The sequence below is a fragment of the Leiobunum rupestre genome, chromosome 5 (assembly GCF_980474605.1).
Source record: "Leiobunum rupestre chromosome 5, qqLeiRupe1.1.hap1, whole genome shotgun sequence".
NCBI lineage: Eukaryota > Metazoa > Arthropoda > Arachnida > Opiliones > Sclerosomatidae > Leiobunum > Leiobunum rupestre.
Genome location: NC_143388.1, coordinates 9,762,038 through 9,787,807, shown reverse-complemented (window position 1 = coordinate 9,787,807; position 25,770 = coordinate 9,762,038). Strand labels below are relative to the sequence as shown.

Sequence of the window (25,770 nt, the reverse complement as noted above, 5' to 3'; positions counted from 1 at the left end):
ATTAAGAATAGTGTCCCTTAGTTTAGGAGGATTTCTATTGATAATAGTGTCCCTTAGGGTAGAGGGAATCTATTAAGAATAGTGTCCCTTAGTGTAGAGATTCTATTAAGAATCGTGTCTCTTTTAGTGTAGAGATTCTATTAAGAATCGTGTCCCTTAGTGTAGAGATTCTATTAAGAATCGTGTCTCTTACAATTGTTAGTGTAGAGATTCTATTAAGAATCGTGTCGCTTAGTTCAGAGATATGCTATTAAGAAAAGTGTCCCTTAGTGTAGAGATATGCTATTAAGAAAAGTGTCCCTTAGTGTAGAGATATGCTATTAAGAAAAGTGTCCCTTAGTTGTAGAGGGAATCTATTAGGAAAAGTGTCCCTTCGTGTAGGGGATTCTATTAAGAAAATTGTCCCTTAGTGTAGGGGATTCTATTAAGAAAAGTGTCCCTTAGTGTAGGGGATTCTATTAAGAATGGTGTCCCTTAGTGTGTTAGGATTCTATTAAGAAACGCCTCCCTTTGTGTAGGGGGACTCTATTAAGAATAGTGTAACTTGGGAATTCTATAGAAAATAAGAAAAGTGATATTATTCATGACTGTATGATTTTCATTTTCTTAAATAAGATTATTAAAAAAGACGCGAGAGTTTTCCAATAAACACGATAAAATTATTAATATCTGTTAAACTTGACCCAAAACGTTTAGGGCGTATATATTTAACTTCGCATGAATACACAAATTCCGTCAAATTTATTTGACCAATTCTTCTGTTTTTTTCTCTGTTAAGTACCGATAATTCGAGACATTAATTTGAAAATATCACGATGCGGGGAGAATAATAGTGTCGAACAAAAAGGAGCAAATTCGTGCGTGAAGATTTTTTCGCAGAAAATAGTCCCAATCATTGAGCACCCATTTTAATACACGCTTAAACGGCTAAAATAAAATAGACGATTTTCGTCACTGGCAACACTTCAGGGCTGAAGTTTATTATTAAAATCGCCGCGATAGGTTCTCTAGTTGCGGAAATCTGTGATATTTAAAGCGATGCAGAAATAGCTAACTCGTGAGGCGTACAACCTATACTTAAATATTATTGGGGGAAGACATCGTGACCACCCCTTAAAAACCCTACTCACCCTCCCCCTGCAATCTCCCAAAAATAAAATTCCAGCCCTGCTCGCCATGTCCGCCCCTACTAGATAGTAGAACTTGTTCGTTTTTCCTCGTCCCGTCAATCAAATTATATTTTAATTCAGTTTTATTATTCTTGGGCTCGCTTTAACCGGTGCAAATGTTAATTATTTTTCTATCACTGAGTGGGGAGCGTAATTACTCTCTCGCGTCAAAGACATCAACAAACCCAGCAATTTATACTGCCTTCGTTAAATTAAAAATAATAATCTAACTAACCTTATACTTTAGCGCGTAAACACGTTGGGAAATTAACTTTTTTTCGCACGCTGTTTGTGTGTAGTATTTTTTTTAAATAAACTCCAAATTATACCCGAGAAAGGCTTTCGTATTTTCTATTTTAACAATAACAAATAATTCTTTATTTTATAACTGCCACAATGACTTTTTCAGTCAATATATTGACTCGATCAATTTCAATTAGTTTTGAGTGTTGGGAAACAACATATGTTTAAGAATATTTAATTTTCATCTTTTCTACCTGTTTAAAATTCCACTTCATACAGTGAATAATATATAGGTTTATTTGACAATACGCTTTTAAATATAATTAAATTACATTGAATTACTTTTATGTTAAAATGTTTGATATTAGTTAAATTAAATTAATTTTAGAAAAAAATTTTCTGGTGTAGGTAAAAAGACTCGTTACATCTTATGTTTAAGAAAATTTAATTTATATTTTCTTACCTGTGTAAAATTTCACTAACTTATCGTGGAAAATAATTTATTATGTAAATTACAATACACAATAATCTATTTCAATAAATATTTCATCGAGTGAAATCATAAATGCTTGATTTTACTATTTGTATAGTATATTACATTACATTACATTACATTACATTATGTATTATATTACATTACATTACATGATTTATTATATTATATTACATTACATTACATTATGTATTATATTATATTACATTACATTATATTATATTATGCTATATTACGTTACATTATATTATGTATTATATTATATTACATAATATTACATTATAATATGTATTATATTATATTATATTACATTATAATATGTATTACATTATATTATATTACGTATTTTATTTTATACTTATTCTAGAAAAACGTTTTTACAAATATTTATTTTTAAATAACTTTTAACTTTTTAAAAAATTATATCGATGGTCACGAATAATAGTATTCACAGTAATTTAGCCGATCCTAAATCTAAAGAAAGCGGCATCATCAAAGACCATTAATACGGTCAAGATTCAAACTATCCAACCGTATGAGGAGACCCAACCTCAAAACAAACGGTTCAGCAACATCGAAAACCAAATAGGTATAAATAAAGAGACACCCTTAAAAGAAATCAAGCAACTGGCGTCCGGATAACAAAACTGCACCGTGCCTTAGGTGCCACTTAGAAAAAGCTACGACCCTTTGCAAATGAACTGAAATAACAGGGCTTCCAAAAACGCCATTACCGGGACTACCCAGCGAAACGAACCTACCCTTAAAGCTATAATTCTCGCGTTCAATTTCGAATTAAAACCAACGAAGGCCACTTCTGAAGAAACGAAAAAATAGTTTTACACAATGACAGAAACCTCAATATAAATGCAGCCAACGTCAATCAAAGAAATGAGGAATATTAGAACCTTTTCGCTACCGGACTACCGTACAAAAAAAGCAATTAATCGCGCTTCAAAAAACTGACGAGTACAAATAGTACGACTGAATGGACTATAGACAAACCGTAGTCGAAGAGAAGTTCAACTCGTACTTAGGCTAGAGGTGAACGGGGGTAAAGTCTGCTTTTAAATTCCCACCCTACTAGTCCTTACGCGCGAAACAAAATGGCGGACGACTCGAGTTCGCGGAGGCGTGCAATATATTGCCCAAAAACCAAAAAGGAATTATGCATGACGGATTTTTATTTATTTTTTTTTACTTCGTTTATTTACCGTATATTTTTCAAATTATATAAAAAACTCGTTGACTTTTTATTACCCTTGTATCCACCGTGTTATTTCGCTTCATTTTCTATTGAATTGAACACGTTTATTACCTTTTTTTGTCGGTAGATAGCGTACGCAGGATGCTAGCTATTGTTAGGCGCTGGAATTTATGACGATAACGCGTCAATTACGTTTTTTTTTGGGTCTCTTTCAATTATGCGATTGTTTCGCGTGAAAAAAAATGGCCATAAATTTTGTTTATAATTGAAGAGTGGTGAAACAAAAACAAAATGAGAATAGAGAATCTGATGGAAGGAAGTGATTTCGGGTATGGGCCCTAACACCCTTCTCTATGATGGCTATGCCTGATTGGTTTTTTGCTATTTTAGCGCCTCGTGGGGGTGACGAAGCCCACACGAACTTTGAATACCAAACAGGGCTGTGGCTCTTCTAACTATCTATCGTCGATTCAATTATAATGCATTGTCACATTTTTGTTATTTTTTTCCCCCGCTACTTTTATTATTGGAGATTAAATAAGGATTTTTTATGCAATATTGTTAATTGGCGAAAGAGTTTAGTAATTAATTTACATATTAAGTTACCAAAACCATCATGAAATTAAAAATAAAGTTACCAACCTCAATTGGAATTTGAATATAAAGTTACCAACCTCAATTTGAATTTGAGTATAAAGCTACCAAACTCAATTTGAATTTGAATATAAAGTTACCTAAACCCATTCTCAAATTAAATATAAAATTACCAAACCCATTCTAAAATTAAATATAAAGTTAACAAACCCATTCTAAAATTAAATATAAAGTTACCAAACCCATTCTAAAATTAAATATAATGTTACCAAACCCATTCTCAAATTAAATATAACGTTACCAAACCCATTCTCAAATTAAATATAATGTTACCAAACCCATTATCAAATTAAATATAAAGTTACCAAACACATTCTAAAATTAAATATAAAGTTACCAAACCCATTTTGAAATAAAATATAAAGTATCCAAACCTATTCTCAAATTAAAAATACACACATTCTTAAATGAAATGCTCTAAAAACTAAAATACTACGAATCTTTAATTAAGTGAATATTAAATTTGTCATTGAACTATAATGAAAATTTAAAACCTTCATTGAAATATAATAACATGTGAAATGTTCAAATTTAATTAATTATGAATTATTTGCATAATTGTTAACAGACAACATAAGCCCGGGCTTAGAACCCGTGAACAGTCTGCGCGCAATAAAGCTAAGTCTACACGTTCCCGCTACGCTCTGCCAGAGCGTGGGCTTAACTTCTCTATTATTTACAGCTTTTGAATCTACAAATCAACATAATTTGAAGGTAATCCGTAAGACGAATTCATTCTTGTGAATTGGTTAAATTGAATCACATAAATTTAACGTTATCTCTACCCTCAATTCCACATTTCAGCGTGAAATCGCTCCAAACTAAACAAAATCTGAAAGTCACGACAAAAATCATTCGATTATTGGAAATCGTGAAATAACTCAATGAGAGAAACGAAACCGTGAAACTAGCGAAGCATCCCAAATGAATTGTGCTCTGGGTTGCTCTGATTGCTCCCGAAGTACTCTGAAAGTCGATTGGATTATTATTATTATTATTATTATGAAACCTTTATGTATTTATTTAAAAATTTAGCCTAAAATTGATTTGTTTTTAAATGTAGTGTCATTTATAAACACTATCAAAATAGCATATTTACACTTTTAATAGGAGCCAGTTAGGACGATACTCCCTACACTAACAAGGAGACATCCCGAAGTGTAACCCACCGATTTGGTTCAAACTTGGGGTTTTGGTAGACGTTCATGTAACTTGAAAAATCCTAAAGGGAATTTATTCAATGGGCAACCGTTTTGCCATGGCAACGAAAAATGTTTTTGACAATACAAAATATTAAATTTTCCCATTGAAAATAACATGGGATTTTGACCTCAAATTGATCAAAAGTTGATCAATTTTGATGTTTTAATTGTCAATTTTTATATATTTTTTCTTTTTTTTTGGCTTTTTCTTGAAAAGCTGGGTGAAAAACCCCTGTTATCAGTAGAGAGAAAACTCACAAACTCAATGCAGGAGTAGTTCTTAGTTTTTAGCTCCTCTTGCTGGAAAGCGATAGGGCTAAACACTTGGGGTTATGAGAGCATTTTCGAAACACGTCAAATATTAAAAGTCACCTTTTTAGATTGGAGAAGCAATTAGTTTCTAAGCATTGATTCTTGAAGCGTAATTTTTGACGAACGTGCTGGCATCTAGCGGTCTGCGCGGTTATTAAATCCCGAGTCAAAACATACCACAAATTGTAGAGTTTTTCTCCCCTATGTTATTACCGTTTAATTCCACGGTATTCATAGTATAGTATTTATCGCGCATTTAGAAAAATAAAAATATGGCAACTCTTTTCATAACGCTATTCAATGGTTGAGAAAAAAACACGTTTTTAAGGGAAATAGGTACAGTTTGCGGGGTGAGATTTGAATATGATCGAAATGTGAAAAGCGAGTTCATTTCCTTCACAAAAGACCCTTTCTGTTCATATTTTGGGGGAATTGGCGGAGGCAAATCACGAAAATAACGCGTACCTTTTAAAATTGCCAAAAAATAAGGGTAGGAGGGTGTTACCCCTTCGAATGTAGGCCTCGAATACGAAAATTTCCCTAACAATGCTTATTTCATCTCGCGCTCCGTTCGCATACCCCTAACCGACTGGATTTTATAAATTATTACAACACTGTAATTTAATTTTAATTTTATCCTAATAATATTTTCTTAATTTTATTCTAGTAATATTTTATTTCTATAATTCTAATATTATTATTGCTATTATTCTAGTATTATTTGTTACTATTATTCTAGTATTATTTGTTACTATTATTCTAGTATTATTTATTACTATTATTCTAGTATTATTTATTACTATTATTCTAGTATTATTTATTACTATTATTATAGTATTATTTATTACTATTATTCTAGTATTATTTATTACTATTATTCTAGTATTATTTATTATTACTATTCTAGTATTATTTATTACTATTATTCTGGTATTATTTATTACTATTATTCTAGTATTATTTATTATTACTATTCTAGTATTATTTATTATTACTATTCTAGTATTATTTATTATTACTATTCTAGTATTATTTATTACTATTATTCTGGTATTATTTATTACTATTATTCTAGTATTATTTATTACTAGTATTCTAGTATTATTTATTACTATTATTGTAGTATTATTTATTATTACTATTGTAGTATTATTTATTATTACTATTCTAGTATTATTTATTACTATTATTCTAGTATTATTTATTACTATTATTATGTTATGATATTAATATTATTATGTTATGATATTAATATTATTATATTATTATTAATATTATATATGATATTATATTATATTAATATTATTATTTCAAAACTATTATTATTATATTATTACTTCATTACTATTCTATTATTTTATTAAAAAAATTCTAGTATTTTTCATTACTATTATTATAATTAATTAATATTATTAATATAGTATTATTTTAATACCATAATATTAAAATAATATTATTTACCATTATTATTATCTTTTGTATTGAACACACTCTTTGACTAAATTATCATAAACATTCTTTAGGGTAACAATTTTGTCTCGAGTGTCCTTTTTCGGAAATCTCTTTTTGAAATAACGCACAGCCATTGTCTATACAACATTTATACCAAATAAGAACGGAGCTCCAATTTAACAATGATACACTTTTAGCGAAATAAGAAAAAAAATCAGTGGAACCCTTTTCCGCGCCTTTTTTTTTGGGGGGAATTTGGAGAGAGAATTATTTCATTCTTTTCGAATAAAGAGGGGGGTAAATAGGGGATGGCAGGGGTAGGGGACTAGGGTCATTATGATGGTACCCCTTTTCAGCAACCCTGTTATAAATCTATTGAAGAAAAGATTTTTTTATCGATAGGAATTGAATTTTTGCCAATTAATTTGCTCTCTTTTTGGAAGCCGACTTGAAAGCAGCAACGAGGAAAAAGTCTTAAGAATAAGACCAAGTTGAATTTTACAAACGGGCTTACCCCAATCGCTTTCGAATGCCAATTTAACAAAGTTTCTCTTCGTGTTAAAAGATGAATCGTTATCCTCCATATCGAGTCAAAAGTCGACACTCATTCCTTCTTACACACTAAAGAGTAAATTCCCAAAAGTTTATCCCTGTTTGATGCTAAACTAGTTATCTTAGAGTGAACGAATATTATTTAAAGGCTTACCAAATCGTTTTAAAAATTCAGGCCTAATTTCAAGTCAAGTTATTCTGAAGCCCCACCCTCAAATTTAATCCACCTCTTTTTAAAGTGATATTAAAATATAGAGCTCGGCGTTTGGATAAAAATTGAACACTTATATTTTTTTATCCATAACCTACAATTATCCGAAAATATAAATTATTTTTTTTGCATTTTAAATCGTTGTTTATCCATTAATTAATATTTAAGATTCATCGAAATTTTGTCAGTTAATTTATCTGTTACGCAGAGCTATATATTAAAAGCATGCCAGTCATTGCGCTTATAATATATACATAAAATCTAGTAGCGAGAATTATGGATATGTTTAACTTAATTTGTTTTCCCCCATACACTGGTGTGGTAAATTTTTAACCTCGAATATCTCAGAGCACGGCTGGAGTTTTAAAAGTTGGGCTCCGTTTTGATATAGTTTCTACGTAGATCCACAAGTTTTCCACAGTACCTGTAATTCTGGGAAAAGTTAGGGAAATTGAATATGGCTCTCAAAGTCAGGGAATTTCAAAAATTAGTATCAACGTCAGAAAATTTAATTCTGGTTGCAAATACGAAACCGATACTAAAGTATGGGTAAAAATTTGGCCAAGTTTGACGTTAAAAATAAGTCAAGGAAAATTTCACAAAACGGCAAGGAAAAACTTGGAAAAGTCAGGGAATTTGAATCTCTAAAATCTGTAACAACCTTGATCTAATAGCTCTTTATATAAAATACGAGAGGTCACGTGATTACGTTAGATTCATCGTGCAGTTAAAGTTAGAGAGCGCGCGCATATTTTTGGTTTTTGTCGAGCTCGCGCGAAAACGCACGAGGCCCTCTACACTTTTTATACATGTATGCGTATATATTATTTTATAGAAAGAGCTATTACTTTAAAAATCCCATCTAATTTGGTTAATTTTAACTATCCCAACGACGATGAGTCGATGACAAACATTTTTACATTTCATTTGTAGAGTTAATAAATAAATGTTCCAGCTAAAATACTTTGTAACCAAAACTGTGATTTAACTTGTTTCTCTAATTTGCAGGCGGAAAAGGCGGAACTTCAGCAAGCAGGCGACGGAAATTCTCAACGAGTACTTCTATTCACATTTAAGCAACCCTTACCCTAGTGAAGAAGCCAAGGAGGAACTAGCTAGAAAGTGTGGCATCACGGTCTCCCAGGTAAATCACCAACATTTCATACATTATCCTCATACTTTTTTAAACCAACCTACCATCACTATTCTCAAAATGGTACAATTTACCTAAAGAATACACTGTTATCATTTTTTTATGTTAACCTACGAACATTTTTCTCAAAACGGTACTATTCTCCTAAGATTACACTATTATCACATTTTTTATGTTAACCTACGAACATTTTTCTCAAAATGATAAAATTCACATAAAGTTACACTACTCTCATTTTTGGTGCTGACCTACCAACACTATTTCCAAAATGATACAATTCACCTACAAATTACACAATTATCCCATTTTTATATAAATCTACGAACACCTTTCCCAAAATGGTACAATCCACTTAAAGATTACACTATTATCCCATTTTCGATGTTAATGTACGAACACCTTTCCCTAAATGGTACTATTCTCCTAAAGATTTCACTATTATCACATTTTTTATGTTAACCTACGAACACTTTTCTCAAAATGGTACAATTCACCTAGAAATTACACAATCATCCCATTTTTATATTAATCTACGAACACTTTTCCCAAAATGGTACAATCCACTTAAAGATTACACTATTATCCCGTTTTCGATGTTAATGTACGAACACCTTTCCCAAAATGCTATTATTCACCTAAAAATTACACTATTATCCCATTTGTTATGTTAATGTACGAACGATTTTCCCAAAATGGTACAATTCTCCTAAAAATTACACTATTATCCCATTTGTTATGTTAATCTACGAACACTTTTCCCAAAATGGTACAATTCTCCTAAAAATTACACTTTTATCCCATTTTCTTATGTTAATCTACGAACAATTCCCAAAATGGTACAATTTGCCTAAAGATTACACTATCATCCCATTTCCGATGTTAATCTACGAACACTATTCCAAAAATTATACAATTTTCTCAAAATTTTTATGTTAAAATTGTATTCAAAATTGTGATAATTTTAAAAATCTTTCTTTGTCTTTAAGAACAATTTTCATAAAAATATTTTGCAATGTAAAAACCTTTTTGAACAGTCGTTTTTGTACCTTCTACACATACCTCAAACGCTAAACAGTAATTTGCCGTTTCTCATGACGTAATTTTCTTTCCAAATAGGTTTCGAATTGGTTTGGTAACAAACGAATTCGGTACAAGAAAAATATTGGTAAAGCTCAGGAAGAAGCCAATTTGTACGCGGCCAAAAAAGCTGGTAAGCGCCAATAAAAATATATTCTATTTTATCCGTTTCATTTTCGTGTTTATTTCATCTAAAAAATATTACGTTTTAATTCTTCCTTTCATAATTCGTTGTTTCTTTGTAAATTTCATTTTCCTTATTTTTTTCACATACGAGAAATAAAAGTATTTCTCGTATCTCTCTTTCTCTCTCTATCTCTATCCCCGCATCCAAACTCTATTTCTCTTCTATTTCTTCTACGTCATGTTGATTAGACCCAATAACATTTCAGTACAATATTCCCGTAAAATTAGATTTTACCAGGGCTCCTAAGTTGTATTTAACAGGCCTTAAATAATGGTTAATAACGTTGTAGTATAAAATGGGAATAATGGTTAATAACGTTATAGTATAACAGGGGAAATAATGGTAGATAATTATTTACAGTATTTAATATTAAACGTACATTTATGGAGATAAAATCTTTAAGATTTCGAACACTTATAGAGTAATGAAAATAAAGTTTCAGATCTTTTAAAGTTTATATATTTCTTTTTTTTATGATTTTCTTGATTTCACATATTATTATACGATATAAACCAATATTTACCATTATTTACAACTAAAGTAGAATTTTTGGAAAATTTAATTTTATCAGGTATATTTTGCCTATATTGAATGATATTGTGGTCCTTTTGGGTGGCTAAGACCCTTCTAACTCGGGGTTACGTACGGTGAATATAATCCAGCGAAATACGGCCAATTAAACGTTAAAAAGTATGTAGATGAGAACGGTGAATTTTTTCCCCCGCTAAAACACAGCCGAACCTTTTATTACGTTTTCGTTATCATTTTCCAGCAGAATTTTCAACCTCCGTGAAATATACCCGTCTATTTAACATTTACCGTTGTGTACCCACGCAGTTAAATCGAAGTAGGGTACGGGGGTAAAGTATACGTCGCGGCTATTTAAGAGGAAGTGGCGGCTAACGTTTACCCGACCCCCGATGTAATAGATTCATAGCGTAGGCTGGTGTATTCCCTATGTTTGCCTAAAGTCGGCTTGTGTGCTCATGCGGGCCTCTCGTTTGCGTAGCGAGTTTCCTAACCAGTGTGTACCAGAACGTTCCGGAATGGTTCGGCGTAGCTACGGGGTAGTGTTTGGCCGCGACCAGGGAAAACTCGCGAGTACGAGATAACCGAAGTAAATTTCCTCCTTACGCCCTAATCCCGGCCTAGATTCGCCGCAAACCCGGACGTTCGCTCCGATTTCGCGCGCTACTGAAAAGATAAACTGTTTATAAGCGCAGTCGCTAAGTCCGGACGAACGAACACCCTGTGCACTGACTGATAATGGAGGGATCAAGCTATGACATCGCTATGATTTAAAACTGGCTTTTTCCCCGAGTGCAGCGTCGAAAGAGCCGCTAAGCTCGGCCCGAAGTCGTCCGGGATCCGGACCGCGGAGATCGAAGCGAGACGCGCCGTTTCCCGCGGAGGGAGAAGTTGCTTATCTAAACGTTCCAGCCCCGTTGAGGGCTTAAATAAACGGGGGAGGGGGTTAGCCAGCACCGCCCCCTTTCCTTACTAAAATACTACGCCACTATACCATCAGGCTATCCACCCACTAAACAATTCTTTCCTCTCTTTCCCACTTTCTGAATCTTTCTGTATATCGTTAGTGTGTGCTCCTAATAAACAAATCACTTCACAAACTTCGTTCACGTTTGTGCGCTGAGAAAGTTACTGTGTGTGTGTGTGTATATGCTGTGTTTTTGGGACTCCGTTTTTGTAACCGGGGGTATAAAAGGTTTTAGGTCGAACCGTTCCTACTTGAGTTCGCGAAATATCGAAAAATTCAGTACGAAATAAAATAGTTTACTTAATCAAAAGTAAATATAAACAATTTTTAGTGTAGTTTGGGATATCTTTAGAGGGGTCTGTTCCTACTTGGGTTCGCTAAATTTAAAAAAAATCAGTACGAAATAAAATCTGAACAAATTTAAAACCGTCATTTACTTTACAGAATGTAAATATAAATAATTAATAGGGTATAGAGAAATTTAATTATAAAATTAAGGAATACAACAATTTTTACCATTAAAAATTAAGCCATAATACAGGCTTAAGACGCAACTTTTGAAATCTTACAAGGTCCTTTGTCAAGTGTAATATATAAAGGTCAAACAAGCTTATTTAAAACTTATTTAAAAAATAATAAGGGTAATAAAACTATAAAGGGAGGATTCAAAGGATCAAAAATCTAGTTATATCACCATGCCAAAAATTAGCTCCACCATTACAGGGTTGCCACGGTACTTGGAATTCCTGGAAAGGTCAGCGAATTTGAATATGGGTATAAAAACCAGGGAATTTTAGAAATTAGTCTAAAAATCAGGGAAAAATCAGGGAATTTTAGAAATTAGTCTAAAAATCAGGGTAAAATCAGGGAATTTTAGAAATTAGTCTAAAAATCAGGGGAAAGGGAATTTTAGAAATTAGTCTAAAAATCAGGGAAAAATCAGGGAATTTTAGAAATTAGTCTAAAAATCAGGGAAATGTCAGGGAATTTAATTTCGGTTGCAAATAGGAAACTTTTACTAAAATATAGGTTGAAAAATACCAAATCTTGGCATAAAATAAGTCAGGGAAAACCCTGTATTAAATAATAGGGTAGTTTGTTATACTCTAGTTTGGGATACCCAATCTTAGTATCAAAATGTTAAATCAATGAATACTTTGAAAAGGACCTTGTAAAAAATACGCTGATACTATCGTATTTATATCAGTTCTGGAGAAGTGTCAAAATAACTATGAATGTCCCATTCGTTGTATAGATGTCGCTCCTTTCCTTGGTAATTGTAATGTCCCACTCGGTGTATAGATGTCGCTTCATTCCTTGGTAATTGTAATGTCACAGTCCTTTAACGCGATGAATATATAGAGTAAATCGTAGGACAGATCTAGTAGAATCCCCCCAAATTGTTTGTGTTGCAAAGCCTAGCGTGATATCTGATTTGAATCTATCTTTGTCTTTTTCCTCGCAACTGGCCTTCCATCAGTTCCGCATCCGGGGCAAGGTTTTCCCGCTTGGTGTTCCCGGAGCGCAAGTGACGTAGGTCAGGAGGAAACCGACGAAGAACTGATCAGAGGTGACGTCTATAACTGTGCATATCCATTTAGGCTAAAACACACACACACACTACGCCAAAATATTTGAATCGGAAAATCTACGATAGGCTAATTCTATCCCTTTTCTTGGCGTTGAAGGGGACGCCGTATATATTTGAATTTATGGTTTCTGGCTCTCGTATCAAAATGGGGACTGATGGCAAAAAAAAAACGAAGGCGGGAAGGGAAAGGAAAAAAAAGTGTAGAATTTTTTTCCGTGCCCTTACCCTCCTGTTTCTACCATTAACCTTTCAACTTTGTTTTATCCCGCGAGTACTCAAGGACCCTTTCACTATGATTTGTCGTCTTTACCTTTTGGGACGATGTATAGTAGACCTAGTCGTTGTCTTGACGCGTGATATCGGTAAGGGTAGCGGAGTGCCTTTTCCCAAATACGGGGTCCGTTCCTCAAAACATTTTCGTTTGGGTACTCACTTCTGATTTGCGGAGATGGTTCCTTTACCGAGGTTACCTCTTACTCTAAACGAAGGCGTTTAGAAGGTGAGGTTAGCTATTGACTGCAGTGTCACCTCGCGATAGAAACCCCTAAAAAACACATATTTTTTCTTATTTGCGCCGATTCGTGGAAGCGCTAAACGTGAACGGGGGGAGATGGGGTTGTCTCCCTTATTAAGTGACAGCGCGGTGTTATGCGAAATCACGCGCCTCGCCAAACCCCCAGAAGGGTATTTGTATATAAAGCTCCTTATATAAAATATAGGAGGTTTATACCCCCACATTTAAAGACGCCCCAAATAGAAAGCGCTTATAGTAATTTATCATATTTTTTTGCCCCCATGAACATTCTTTTGGGTTTTTGGGGGGTATATAGAAAGAGGGGGTCCAGTTTTCCCGCTATTTTTAAGGTGAGGGGGACCCAAATCCCACGTCGTTTTCAATTCTATTTCGGGAATCCGCGAACTTTGACAGGTCCTTGGATAAACCTATTTCTATATTTTTTCCTATACCCTTTTGGTAATTGAATGACCCCTACCAACTCTCGGTTTAAATATCCCAGTACGACGCGACGGTACGTGTAGAGACTCGTACAGGAAACCGGTGGATCTTATAGTTTGAATTCGAAGGGATTTGGTCTCCAACATTTTTCCTGGTTCTCGGCGGGTCTGCGTAAACCACGGTCCCTAAATAAATTTCTATCTAGCGTAGACGGCTGGTTAAGGTCTCTTCAGTCAGAGTCCCCCCGAAAAGCTTTAGGAGGGCTTCCAGAAACAAAATGGATTTCGAGCCAGGCGCGTTTTTCCCATCATCCCTGCTGATTTTTATCTTCTGTCTTCTTTCGGTCCATCTCTCCCCCTCAAAATGGGTTTGCTCCCGCCGCTCCCAGAGTGCTCCCCGTCTCTCTACCGTCTTGCCAATACCACGAAGTCTGCCTGCCATTATTACCAACAGGCTGAGAAAAAACATTTCTAATTCGAATCTTAATACGTTTATATCTTCTTCGCCTTTACTACCCAACCTTTTTATTGTTTTCTTATTTAAAAAGTCCCAGAAAGCACCGCGTTTTAGCAACAACTTCGAGTTCACTGAATACGTGGAATTATCTTTAAGCTGTACTCAGTTGTCGTCAATGTCTTGACACTTCTAAATTTTAAATGAATATCAGTACACCCTAATGTTTGGACACTTCTACAGACATGATTCTTACATAAGCTATTGGTCCAACATTAAGAGCAATTGTTTTGACACTTCTAAAACTTGAAATGATGATTAGTACACCATAATGTTTGGACACTTCTACAGACATGATTCTTACATAAGCTATCGGTCCAACATTAAGAGCAATTGTTTTGACACTTCTAAAACTTGAAATGATGATTAGTACACCATAATGTTTGGACACTTCTACAGACATGATTCTTACATAAGCTATTGGTCCAACATTAAGAGCAATTGTTTTGACACTTCTAAAACTTGAAATGATGATTAGTACACCATAATGTTTGGACACTTCTACAGACATGATTCTTACATAAGCTATCGGTCCAACATTAAGAGCAATTGTTTTGACACTTCTAAAACTTGAAATGATGATTAGTACACCATAATGTTTGGACACTTCTACAGACATGATTCTTACATAAGCTATCGGTCTAACATTAAGAGCAATTGTTTTGACACTTCTAAAACTTGAAATGATGATTAGTACACCATAATGTTTGGACACTTCTACAGACATGATTCTTACATAAACTATTGGTCAAACATTAAGAGCAATTGTTTTGACACTTCTAAAACTTGAAATGATGATTAGTACACCATAATGTTTGGACACTTCTACAGACATGATTCTTACATAAGCTATTGGTCTAACATTAAGAGCAATTGTTTTGACACTTCTAAAACTTGAAATGATGATTAGTACACCATAATGTTTGGACACTTCTACAGACATGATTCTTACATAAGCTATCGGTCCAACATTAAGAGCAATTGTTTTGACACTTCTAAAACTTGAAATGATGATTAGTACACCATAATGTTTGGACACTTCTACAGACATGATTCTTACATAAGCTATTGGTCCAACATTAAGAGCAATTGTTTTGACACTTCTAAAACTTGAAATGATGATTAGTACACCATAATGTTTGGACACTTCTACAGACATGATTCTTACATAAGCTATCGGTCCAACATTAAGAGCAATTGTTTTGACACTTCTAAAACTTGAAATGATGATTAGTACACCATAATGTTTGGACACTTCTACAGACATGATTCTTACATAAGCTATCGGTCTAACATTAAGAGCAATTGTTTTGACACTTCTAAAACTTGAAATGATGATTAGTACACCATAATGTTTGGTCACTTCTACAGACATGATTCTTACATAAGCTATCGGTCCAACATTAAGAGCAATTGTTTTGACACTTCTAAAACTTGAAATGATGATTAGTACACCATAATGTTTGGACACTTCTACAGACATGATTCTTACATAAACTATTGGTCAAACATTAAGAGCAATTGTTTTGACACTTCTAAAACTTGAAATGATGATTAGTACACCATAATGTTTGGACACTTCTACAGACATGATTCTTACATAAGCTATTGGTCTAACATTAAGAGCAATTGTTTTGACACTTCTAAAACTTGAAATGATGATTAGTACACCATAATGTTTGGACACTTCTACAGACATGATTCTTACATAAGCTATCGGTCCAACATTAAGAGCAATTGTTTTGACACTTCTAAAACTTGAAATGATGATTAGTACACCATAATGTTTGGACACTTCTACAGACATGATTCTTACATAAGCTATTGGTCAAACATTAAGAGCAATTGTTTTGACACTTCTAAAACTTGAAATGATGATTAGTACACCATAATGTTTGGACACTTCTACAGACATGATTCTTACATAAGCTATCGGTCCAACATTAAGAGCAATTGTTTTGACACTTCTAAAACTTGAAATGATGATTAGTACACCATAATGTTTGGACACTTCTACAGACATGATTCTTACATAAGCTATTGGTCAAACATTAAGAGCAATTGTTTTGACACTTCTAAAACTTGAAATGATGATTAGTACACCATAATGTTTGGACACTTCTACAGACATGATTCTTACATAAGCTATCGGTCCAACATTAAGAGCAATTGTTTTGACACTTCTAAAACTTGAAATGATGATTAGTACACCATAATGTTTGGACACTTCTACAGACATGATTCTTACATAAGCTATTGGTCAAACATTAAGAGCAATTGTTTTGACACTTCTAAAACTTGAAATGATGATTAGTACACCATAATGTTTGGACACTTCTACAGACATGATTCTTACATAAACTATTGGTCAAACATTAAGAGCAATTGTTTTGACACTTCTAAAAATTAAAATGTAGATTAGTACACCCTAATGTTTGGACACTTCTACAAATATGATTCTTACATAAACTATTGGTCAAACATTAAGAGCAATTGTTTTGACACTTCTAAAAATTAAAATGTAGATTAGTACACCCTAATGTTTGGACACTTCTACAGACATGCCTCTAACATAAACTATATGTCCAACACTAAGTGAAATTTACCAAGGAATTAACAATCCTTGTTCTCAAATTATTCTAAATTAAAAACTACCAGTAGAGCCTTAAGACTTTTGGTTGTTGAAATTGGTTTAATACTAGGAAAGAGGATTCGCTTCGATTTGGTAAAAACTGTCTTGGCCTAAATGAAATATGCCGAACATCTGACGTTTGCCCAACTACTTCGGCTTCTAGGTAGACAATAGACGGAGAGTCGGGAGGATGGGGATTTTCCCTTTTCATCCAGGCTGCGCTATAAGGATGTCCCCCCGTTCATAATTCTTTATACGAGCGCTCCCTTTCCACCGAAATGTTGGTGATGGTCGTTCCCGGCATCTGGAACTATACGTTGCTCGGGGTAAAAAAGGGTGCTAAGACTGTGAGGGAAGTCAGTACGTTATCTATGGCGCGATAGAGACAGTAAGCGACTGAAGTAAACTTGACCCTCTCACCGACCTGAACCGTACTACCAGATCCTCTTCCAAAAAGATCCTTATAAACGAGCGTCCGAAAGGTTTTCGTCCAACCCTCTTTGTCTCAATCTGGTCCTGGAAAGAGACGCTCGGACCCTGGGCCTGAAATAAGAACCCCCCTTTTCTTCGGCTTCGTTTAATGACCGAGAAAAGGATGCGCCCATCCAAAAAGGAATCCAATTTATTTTTTCCTTTCGCCGAATCTAGTCGATTTGACCGGTAAGCTGCAGCCACGATATTAAACCGTTATTTTATTTTCCATTTTTTGGTTGACAGAGAGAGAGAGAGAGAGAGAGATAGAGATATTAGACGTGTTGAACAAACTAAGAAGTTCAATTATTTTTCACCCTCGATAATTTTGTTGTGTTAGTGGTTTTTTATTCAAAAGTTTTCTAATTTTTGAACTTAATTGTTATGTCTCCTAAATAAAAATGTCAACAGTCAAAAAATTAAAAGACAGTTGCTTATTTCCCCAAAACCATCCAAAAAACCTGAAATGTTTATTTCAAAAAGTAGAAAACGTTGGAACACGAGAGCGCACTTCGGTGACGTTAAGTAGCTTTTTGGGTTGCCGTGTATTTGTTGTTTATTCCCCAAAAACTGCAACTCAGTAGCATTTCAGAGCGCGGGGATAAAGGAACAGGCAACAGGAAGAGACAGCCAAGTACCCTTGATCCCACCGAAACAAAGCGAGAACCGTCTGCTAGGCTAAAACTTGTAGTAAGACAAAATAAGGGAAGACAAATGGATGAACAAAAAAAGGGCAGAGAATGCTCCCATCCTTTCACTGACAGCCAAACGAAAATAAAACAGACAGGGAAATTCGTCCTTTATTGCTTAAAATCAGGCGCAGGTTTCGACACCATTAGGTTAAATGAATAGGCGTTAATGTTTTCTCTAGTGTTTTTGATCTTTAAAATTTTAAGAAATGATCTTTGAACTTTGAAGATATGATATTTGGTTTATAATGATACTCTCTTTAGATTATAAAGGTACGATCTTTAGATTCAACAGTTTCGATCTTTAGATTTTAAAGGTACGATCTTTAGGCTTTTAAGGTATGATCTTTAGACTTTAAAGGTACGATCCTTAGATATTAAAGGTACGATCTTTAGACTTTTAAGGTACGATCTTTAGACTTTTAAGGTACGATCTTTAGACTTTTAAGGTACGATCTTTAGACTTTTAAGGTACGATCTTTAGACTTTTAAGGTACGATCTTTAGACTTTTAAGGTACGATCTTTAGACTTTTAAGGTACGATCTTTTGACTTTTAAGGTATGATCTTTAGATATTAAAGGTATGATCTTTAGATATTAAAGATACGATCTTTAGACTTTTAAGGTACGATCCTTAGGCTCTTAAGGTATGATCTTTAGACTTTAAAAGATACGATTGGAAGTTATGATATGAAGTAGGTAACCACAAATGATACAGTTGTTATATGAACATTCACACTTTATTTTGTTTTGGTAAATGTTAACTTTACCAAAACCTATAACTTTAAGAGTATGGTACAACTGAAGGCTGTATAGAGATTAGAGAGGTAGGGTGGGTGACTTGGAGGGGGTGTGCAAGGGGACGCGGAAGAGAGAAACCTGACGAATTTCAGTCGGCTCTTCCATCGAGTTAGGGACATCCTTCTTTCTGGCCGGCAAAAGATTAAACTCGCTCTAAAGTCCTTACTCCTTTCAATGCTCTTATATTTGGAGGATGTCGACGCTCGATTTCCACCCCGTTTCTTGGACTTTTTTCGCCCACCCAGTATTTCCCGAGGAAACCAGGCAAAAAATCGGAAAAGCCCAACAACAAGAAGAAGCCAGAACTCTCCCCATCCGAAGGAGAGCAAAAAAAAAAAACCCATCAGCTAAAAAGGCTAATCCGCCAAATGGACAAACTTTGCCATTTTCTTGTTTTGGCTTTTTCTGTTTTATTTTTGTCTTTGGTGCTTTTCTCTCGGTAAAGAAATGAGCAAAAATATTTTCCGACTCAACATACCCCCGGTGCCTTTTTTGTTTGAAGGACCATTGGCCCGGGAAAGTACGAAGGGAGATCGAAGGTTATACGGCGTAGTGAACCGACGGATACTTGTCCCAAATTCCGCTATGCTCGTAAAAAAAACCAAAATGAAGTTTAACGTCAACTGTGAGATTTTGATCGCGAACAACCTGGAATGTACCGGGGCTATATTATTCCTACGTTTAAAGTCCAGATGATTTGGCCGTAAATTGAAGACCTGTCGTTTAAGAAGCCTACAAAATTGCATTCCTTTCTAAGATTGTTTTAAATTAATTGGGTTCTTGAACTAGTGTACATGTAGTTGCAGCATTGAGTTAAATATATCTGGTATTTCCTAATAAACTAGTAATGGATGGAGTTGAACTAGAAATACTTATTACATCTAAGCAATAGTGTACCAATGCATCACTTTATTGAACAGCAACAGTATCACCATTTATATCTAATCGAACAGAATTTAGTATTTGGATAAAAATTGAAAACAATTCTTGCGTCTTGTTTTTTGTAAACAATTATTCCATTTAAGTTGAACATTGAGTTAAATATATCTGGTATTTCCTAATAAACTAGTAGTGGATGGAGTTGAACTAGAAATACTTATTACATCTAAGCAATAGTGTACCAATGCATCACTTTATTTAACAGCAACAGTTAGTGAACAGTACCACCATTTATATCTCTAATTGAACTGAATTTATTATTTTGATAAAAATTTAAAACAATTCTTGCTTCTTATTTTGGAATGAATTATTCCATTTAAGTTGAACATTGAGTTAAATAAACTAGTAATGGATGGAGTTGAACTAGGAATACTTATTATATCTAAGCAATAATGTACCAATACATCACTTTATTTAACAGCAAAAGTTAGTGAACAGTAACAGAATTTAGTACTTTGATTAAAATTAAAAACAATGCTTGTTTCTAGTTTTTGGAAAGAATTATTCCATTTAACCTTGATACGAAATTCCCAATAGTAATTATCCTTATAACGAACAATACTTTTCACCATCGTGTCCTCTTGCCCTTTTTCACGCTTAATATCAAGAAACCAACTTATCGCATCCATTACTGATACAAGTGATAGAGCTAGGGGCTGATCACTATCCGTAATCGGTGTACAACCCTGTAGCTTTGACTGTACTTAAGTGATTACTTAATCAAAGGTTGTAATCGGTGTACAGAATTTCAGGAAGTGGCTAGCCCCTCGAGATAGAGAGGAAAGAGAGATTTAAAAGTACTTAAGCGCTTTAATCTAATGGCTCGCAACGCACGTAGCATCCGCGGGTATAACGGGGTACAGCATGCCTCCGACGCCTCAAGGTCTTCATCATGGTTCCATGATCAGTCCACCACCACCCGTCTTAGTTCAGGAAGGCATGTTCGGGCTTAACACGAATGGTGGTGGAGATAGCTATCAGTCAACCGGCTCGTCTACGATGGGCACCAATGTCCAGTCGCAAGTAAGCCCTTTCTTCCTCTCTCTCTCTCTCTCTCTCTACACGTCAGACCCTCTCTCAGATCTCTCTCAGATCCTCTCTCAAACCGACCAGGATACTAAACAAATCGTGGGAATTCCGTCTAGTCTCTGATGGATTCCAGAACCTTCGCGGTAATGAAATCTACAACTGATGGATCTTTATTGGAAAGAAGAAACGTTACCTCCATCATTCACCAGGGGGCGCGCGAGAGAGGGAGTATCTCAATCGAAAGGCCGTCAAAATAGACCATTTGATTCGATTCAATCTAGAGCGTCGTCATTACCGGACGATCTTAGAGTCGCGCATTTAGAGATAGCAAACGGGATAATATTACCAAGTTCGTATTCGAACGCGCCCTCGAGGAAAAACTACGTAAACACTAATTTTCCTTCCTTCGACTAACCAATTCCATTGCCTCATTCTGACGTGTACGTCTCACTCGGAGCTCGGATAATCCAACTAGGACCCTTATTGCCTATCATATTGGTCGCTTAGAGACGGGGATAGAAGCCCAGTTCGCATTCCAAGTGGACTGAGCTAAATTATTTGAAATCGGAATTACAGATAGAAACAGTTGTTAGGTTCTTTGGGAAGTTCTAAAATAAGATTCTGTTACTGCCACGTTGTGTTAGAAATAAATATAATTAATATCAAAGGTGTTTCAATTTTGACACTACACTGTATAAAGTTATGTTGTAAACAAGGTAATTTTAAAATTCAACACCTCCCCAATGAGAGCAACAATTTTATATATTTGATTGAAAATTAGATTCATTATTTCTAGCATACTTGAAAAATTAGATTTATGATTTCTAGCATGCTTGAAAAATTAGATTTATTATTTCTAGCATGCTTGAAAAATTAAATTTATTATTTCTAGCATGCTTAAAAAATTAATTTATTATTTCTAGCATGCTTGAAAAATTAGATTTATGATTTCTAGCATGCTTGAAAAATTAGATTTATTATTTCTAGCATACTTTGAAAATTAGATTTATTTCTAGCATACTTTGAAAATTAAATTTATTATTTCTAGCATATTTGAAAAATTAGATATTACAGCGTTTCGCTAAAAGTAAATAAAACGTTTATTTCAAGCATTGGTGGAAAATTGGATTTATTTCTAGCATACTTGAACAATTAGATATCACCGTGTTATATTAAAAGTAAATAAATCGCACTTATGTTATAAAGTGTATTACAATATTTAATCGCCATAGACAAAAATTCACAAAAATGGTTTGACATACGACACAAAATATGAAATCTATCCCGGATCGGAAAGTTTATGTCTGGTTCGTTATCGAACGGAATAGGGTCAGTCCGAACGCGTTCGACCGTTATAAGAGCAAATCGGTAGGGATTCCAAGGAGCTCTGAGCCCCGAGTTACGTCCGACGTTGGGAAGAAAAAGTTCCCTTAGTTGCCCATCGAAATAGGCCACTTATAAGAAGGAATTTTTTCTCGCAACTTGGCTGGCCAAGAAGGGAGAGACTGACCCCGCCGTCGTTAGGGGAGTTGCGCAAATTGGCCGTCCGGCGACACTCTAAGTGCCGACCTTCCTCATTAGTCGGACCGATAATCTTATTGAGTTTCCCGTCGCTGCGTCAGGCGTTAGCCCTTATTCGGCCTAAACGAAGCCCCCGACCCTGCTCAAAAAACCCTTCGGACTGCGCTTGTTATAGCGAGCTAGCGAGAACCGTCATATAAACCTTACGAAATGCGCTTATTACACACTTTTTTCCTACTTTTTTTGGGAACGGTTTTAAGGTCCCCCGTTTCAAGTATTACCTTTTCATAATATTACTAATTGCCTATTACTAATACGTAAACGAGTTCGTACACGACCTGGAAAAGTCTGGGAATTGGAAAATGTCCACCCAAAGTCAGGGTATTTGAAAATGACCCCAAAAAAGTCAGGGAATTTTAAAATGGACCCAAAATGTCATTTAATTTGAAAATGGTCCCAAAAAGTCGGTGATATTCAAAATTGCCCCAAAAAGTCAGGGAAAAGTCGGGGAAATTGAAAATTACCCCAAAAGGTTAGGAAAAAGTCAGATAATTTGAAAATGACCCAAAAAGTCGGGGAATTTGTAAATGACCAAAAAATCAGGCAAATAGATTTTTTAAAGATATATATTGGAAATACATATAAAATATTTTCCAAGACCTCAAACCATTAATTTATTCTACAAAAAATGTCAGGTAAAATTTGTCAAGTTGTTCCGGGAAAATCTGGAAAAGTCAGGGAAATTAATTCCGTAAATTTTCTACGAACCCTGATCATATACTTCTGATATTAGTAACCTGAAATTTCGCGTGTTGATGTTTCTTAACCGTTGTTCCGACTGGCGGGTAACTCTGGCACTCGATACCGGGTGGTTTATTGAATGATATGGCTGTATATGTTAATCTCAGCTGGTATTAACCTTCATCTGTTTTTGTTCCTCAGGCGAATGCGCATCGTCTCGTCATTTCTCAGACGGTGGGATATTCTGACGGGATGCCGAGTCAGCCGACGCCACCAATGTACGACCCTCGCATCCATCAGGTAACTCGTCTTTCTTCTTAAATTATCCATCCAATCGACCACCAACATTGATTAGTTATTGTAGTAAATTATCTTATTGGTAAATTACATTATAAACAAATAAAAGCGTTTTTAGTCATTTTAATCCTTTGAAAGAATTAACGGTACATTCACAAGTAACATAATAATTGACATACTTATTGTTTTATAATTTTAAACCACAATTCGAAATTGGTTAAATAAACCCTTATTAATTGGAAACAATTTAATCACATTGACCAAAAATACCTTTAAACCAATAGCTTTCATAAAAATTCATTATAGGCCTATTTTATAAAAATAAGAATTCATTATAGGCCTATTTTATAAAAATAAGAATTCATTATAGACCTATTTTATAAAAATAAGAATTCATTATAGACCTATTTAAAAAAAAATAAAAATGCGTTATATTTAATAAAAATAAAAATGCGTTATATTTAATAAAAATAAAAATGCGTTATATTTAATAAAAATAAAAATGCGTTATATTTTATAAAAATTGAAAGGCGTTATATTTTATAGAAAAATAAAAATGCGTTTTATTTTATAAAAATAAAAATGCGTTGTTTTATAAAAATAAAAATGCATGATAGGTTTATAAAAATTAAAATGCATTATAGGCCTATTTTATTAAAAAATGCATTACATTTTTAAAAATGCATTATAGGCCTATTTTATAAAAAAAAATCATTATATTTTTTAAAATGCATTATAGGCCTATTTTATAAAAAAATGCATTACATTTTTTAGAAACGCATTATATTTTATAAAAATACATTATATTTTATAAAAATGCATTATATTTTATAAATATGCCTAATATTTTATAAAAATGCATTATATTTTATAAATATGCCTAATATTTTATAAAAATGCATTATATTTTATAAAAATGCGTTATATTTTATAAAAATGCATTATATTTTTAAAATTCATTATAGGCCTATTTTATTAAAAAAAATGCATTATATTTTTTAGAAATGCATTATATTTTATAAAAATGCATTATATTTTTATAAATATGCATTTTATTTTATAAAAATGCATTATATTTTTATAAATATGCATTATATTTTATAAAAATGCATTATATTTTATAAATATGCCTAATATTTTATAAAAATGCATTATATTTTATAAAAATGCGTTATATTTTATAAAAATGCATTATATTTTTAAAATTCATTATAGGCCTATTTTATAAAAAAAAATGCAGTATATTTTTTAGAAATGCATTATATTTTTTAGAAATACATTATATTTTATAAAAATGCATTATATTTTATAAATATGCATTATATTTTATAAAAATGCGTTGTATTTTATAAAATGCATTATAGGCCTATTTTATAAAAAAATGCATTATATTTTTTAGAAATGCATTATATTTTATAAAAATGCATTACATTTTATAAAAATGCATTATATTTTATAAATATGCATTATATTTTATAAAAATGCATTATATTTTATAAAAATGCATTATATTTTATAAAAATGGACTGTATTTTCTAAAAATGGACTATTTTATAAAAACGCATTATATTTCATTAAAAAAATAGAAAAGCATTATATTCTATAAAGAAAATATAAATTCATAACTAAAATTAAATTCATAATGTTAATTCCTTCCTGCTTTTCTAGCCACCGGATATACAACCGTAATTAAAATTGGGGTTGAATTTCGACCAAGACGGCCAATTGGACATAGATGGACTACCGTGGATAAATTGATACCGCGTGTCTCTCTTACGTCTCGAGCGGCTCATTCGTTTCTACGTCGGCCAGCGGTCGCGGCGTAAAACTATTAATTTAAAAACAAACTCGTAATTAAAAAATAAAAAGTGCGCGAAACCTGCGAACGAGTGCTCACGTGACATTTTTAACGCGTCTAGAAACTCGGGACAGACTTTCGTTGACTTTATTAAAAAAAACCGCGAATTTATTTAAATAAAAATAAGGAAAACGGACCTTCATATTGGTTTTCTTGTACAAAAAAAATGAACAATTTAAAAAAAAAATTATAGTTCGGTACGCGCGCGCGACGATTATAAAAAAAGAACACGTTTTTACCTCGTTACTGAAACACTGGCAGACACGAAAATTTAAAAAAATTATAAACATGCATTTAAGTTAAAAAAAACATAAAAAAAAACAAAA

At 33.4% G+C, this 25,770-nt stretch overlaps 1 protein-coding gene across 2 annotated transcripts in view; it reads left to right on the top strand.

Annotated features, from left to right (window-relative positions):
* The window catches only part of exd (PBX homeobox extradenticle), a 282,642-nt gene extending 257,209 nt beyond the window's left edge, over positions 1-25,433 (top strand). Inside the window, exons 5-9 of one of the 2 annotated variants that reach the window (XM_090174437.1) lie at positions 8,504-8,639; positions 9,765-9,858; positions 12,888-12,977; positions 23,491-23,589; positions 25,255-25,433. In XM_090174437.1, the coding sequence (XP_090030563.1) occupies positions 8,504-8,639; positions 9,765-9,858; positions 12,888-12,977; positions 23,491-23,537 (367 nt within the window). In that variant the 3' untranslated portion in view covers positions 23,538-23,589; positions 25,255-25,433. The remainder of the gene's footprint in view (positions 1-8,503; positions 8,640-9,764; positions 9,859-12,887; positions 12,978-23,490; positions 23,590-25,254) is intronic. The other variant, XM_090174438.1, reaches the window with a different exon arrangement.
* The last annotated feature ends 337 nt before the right edge of the window (positions 25,434-25,770 follow it).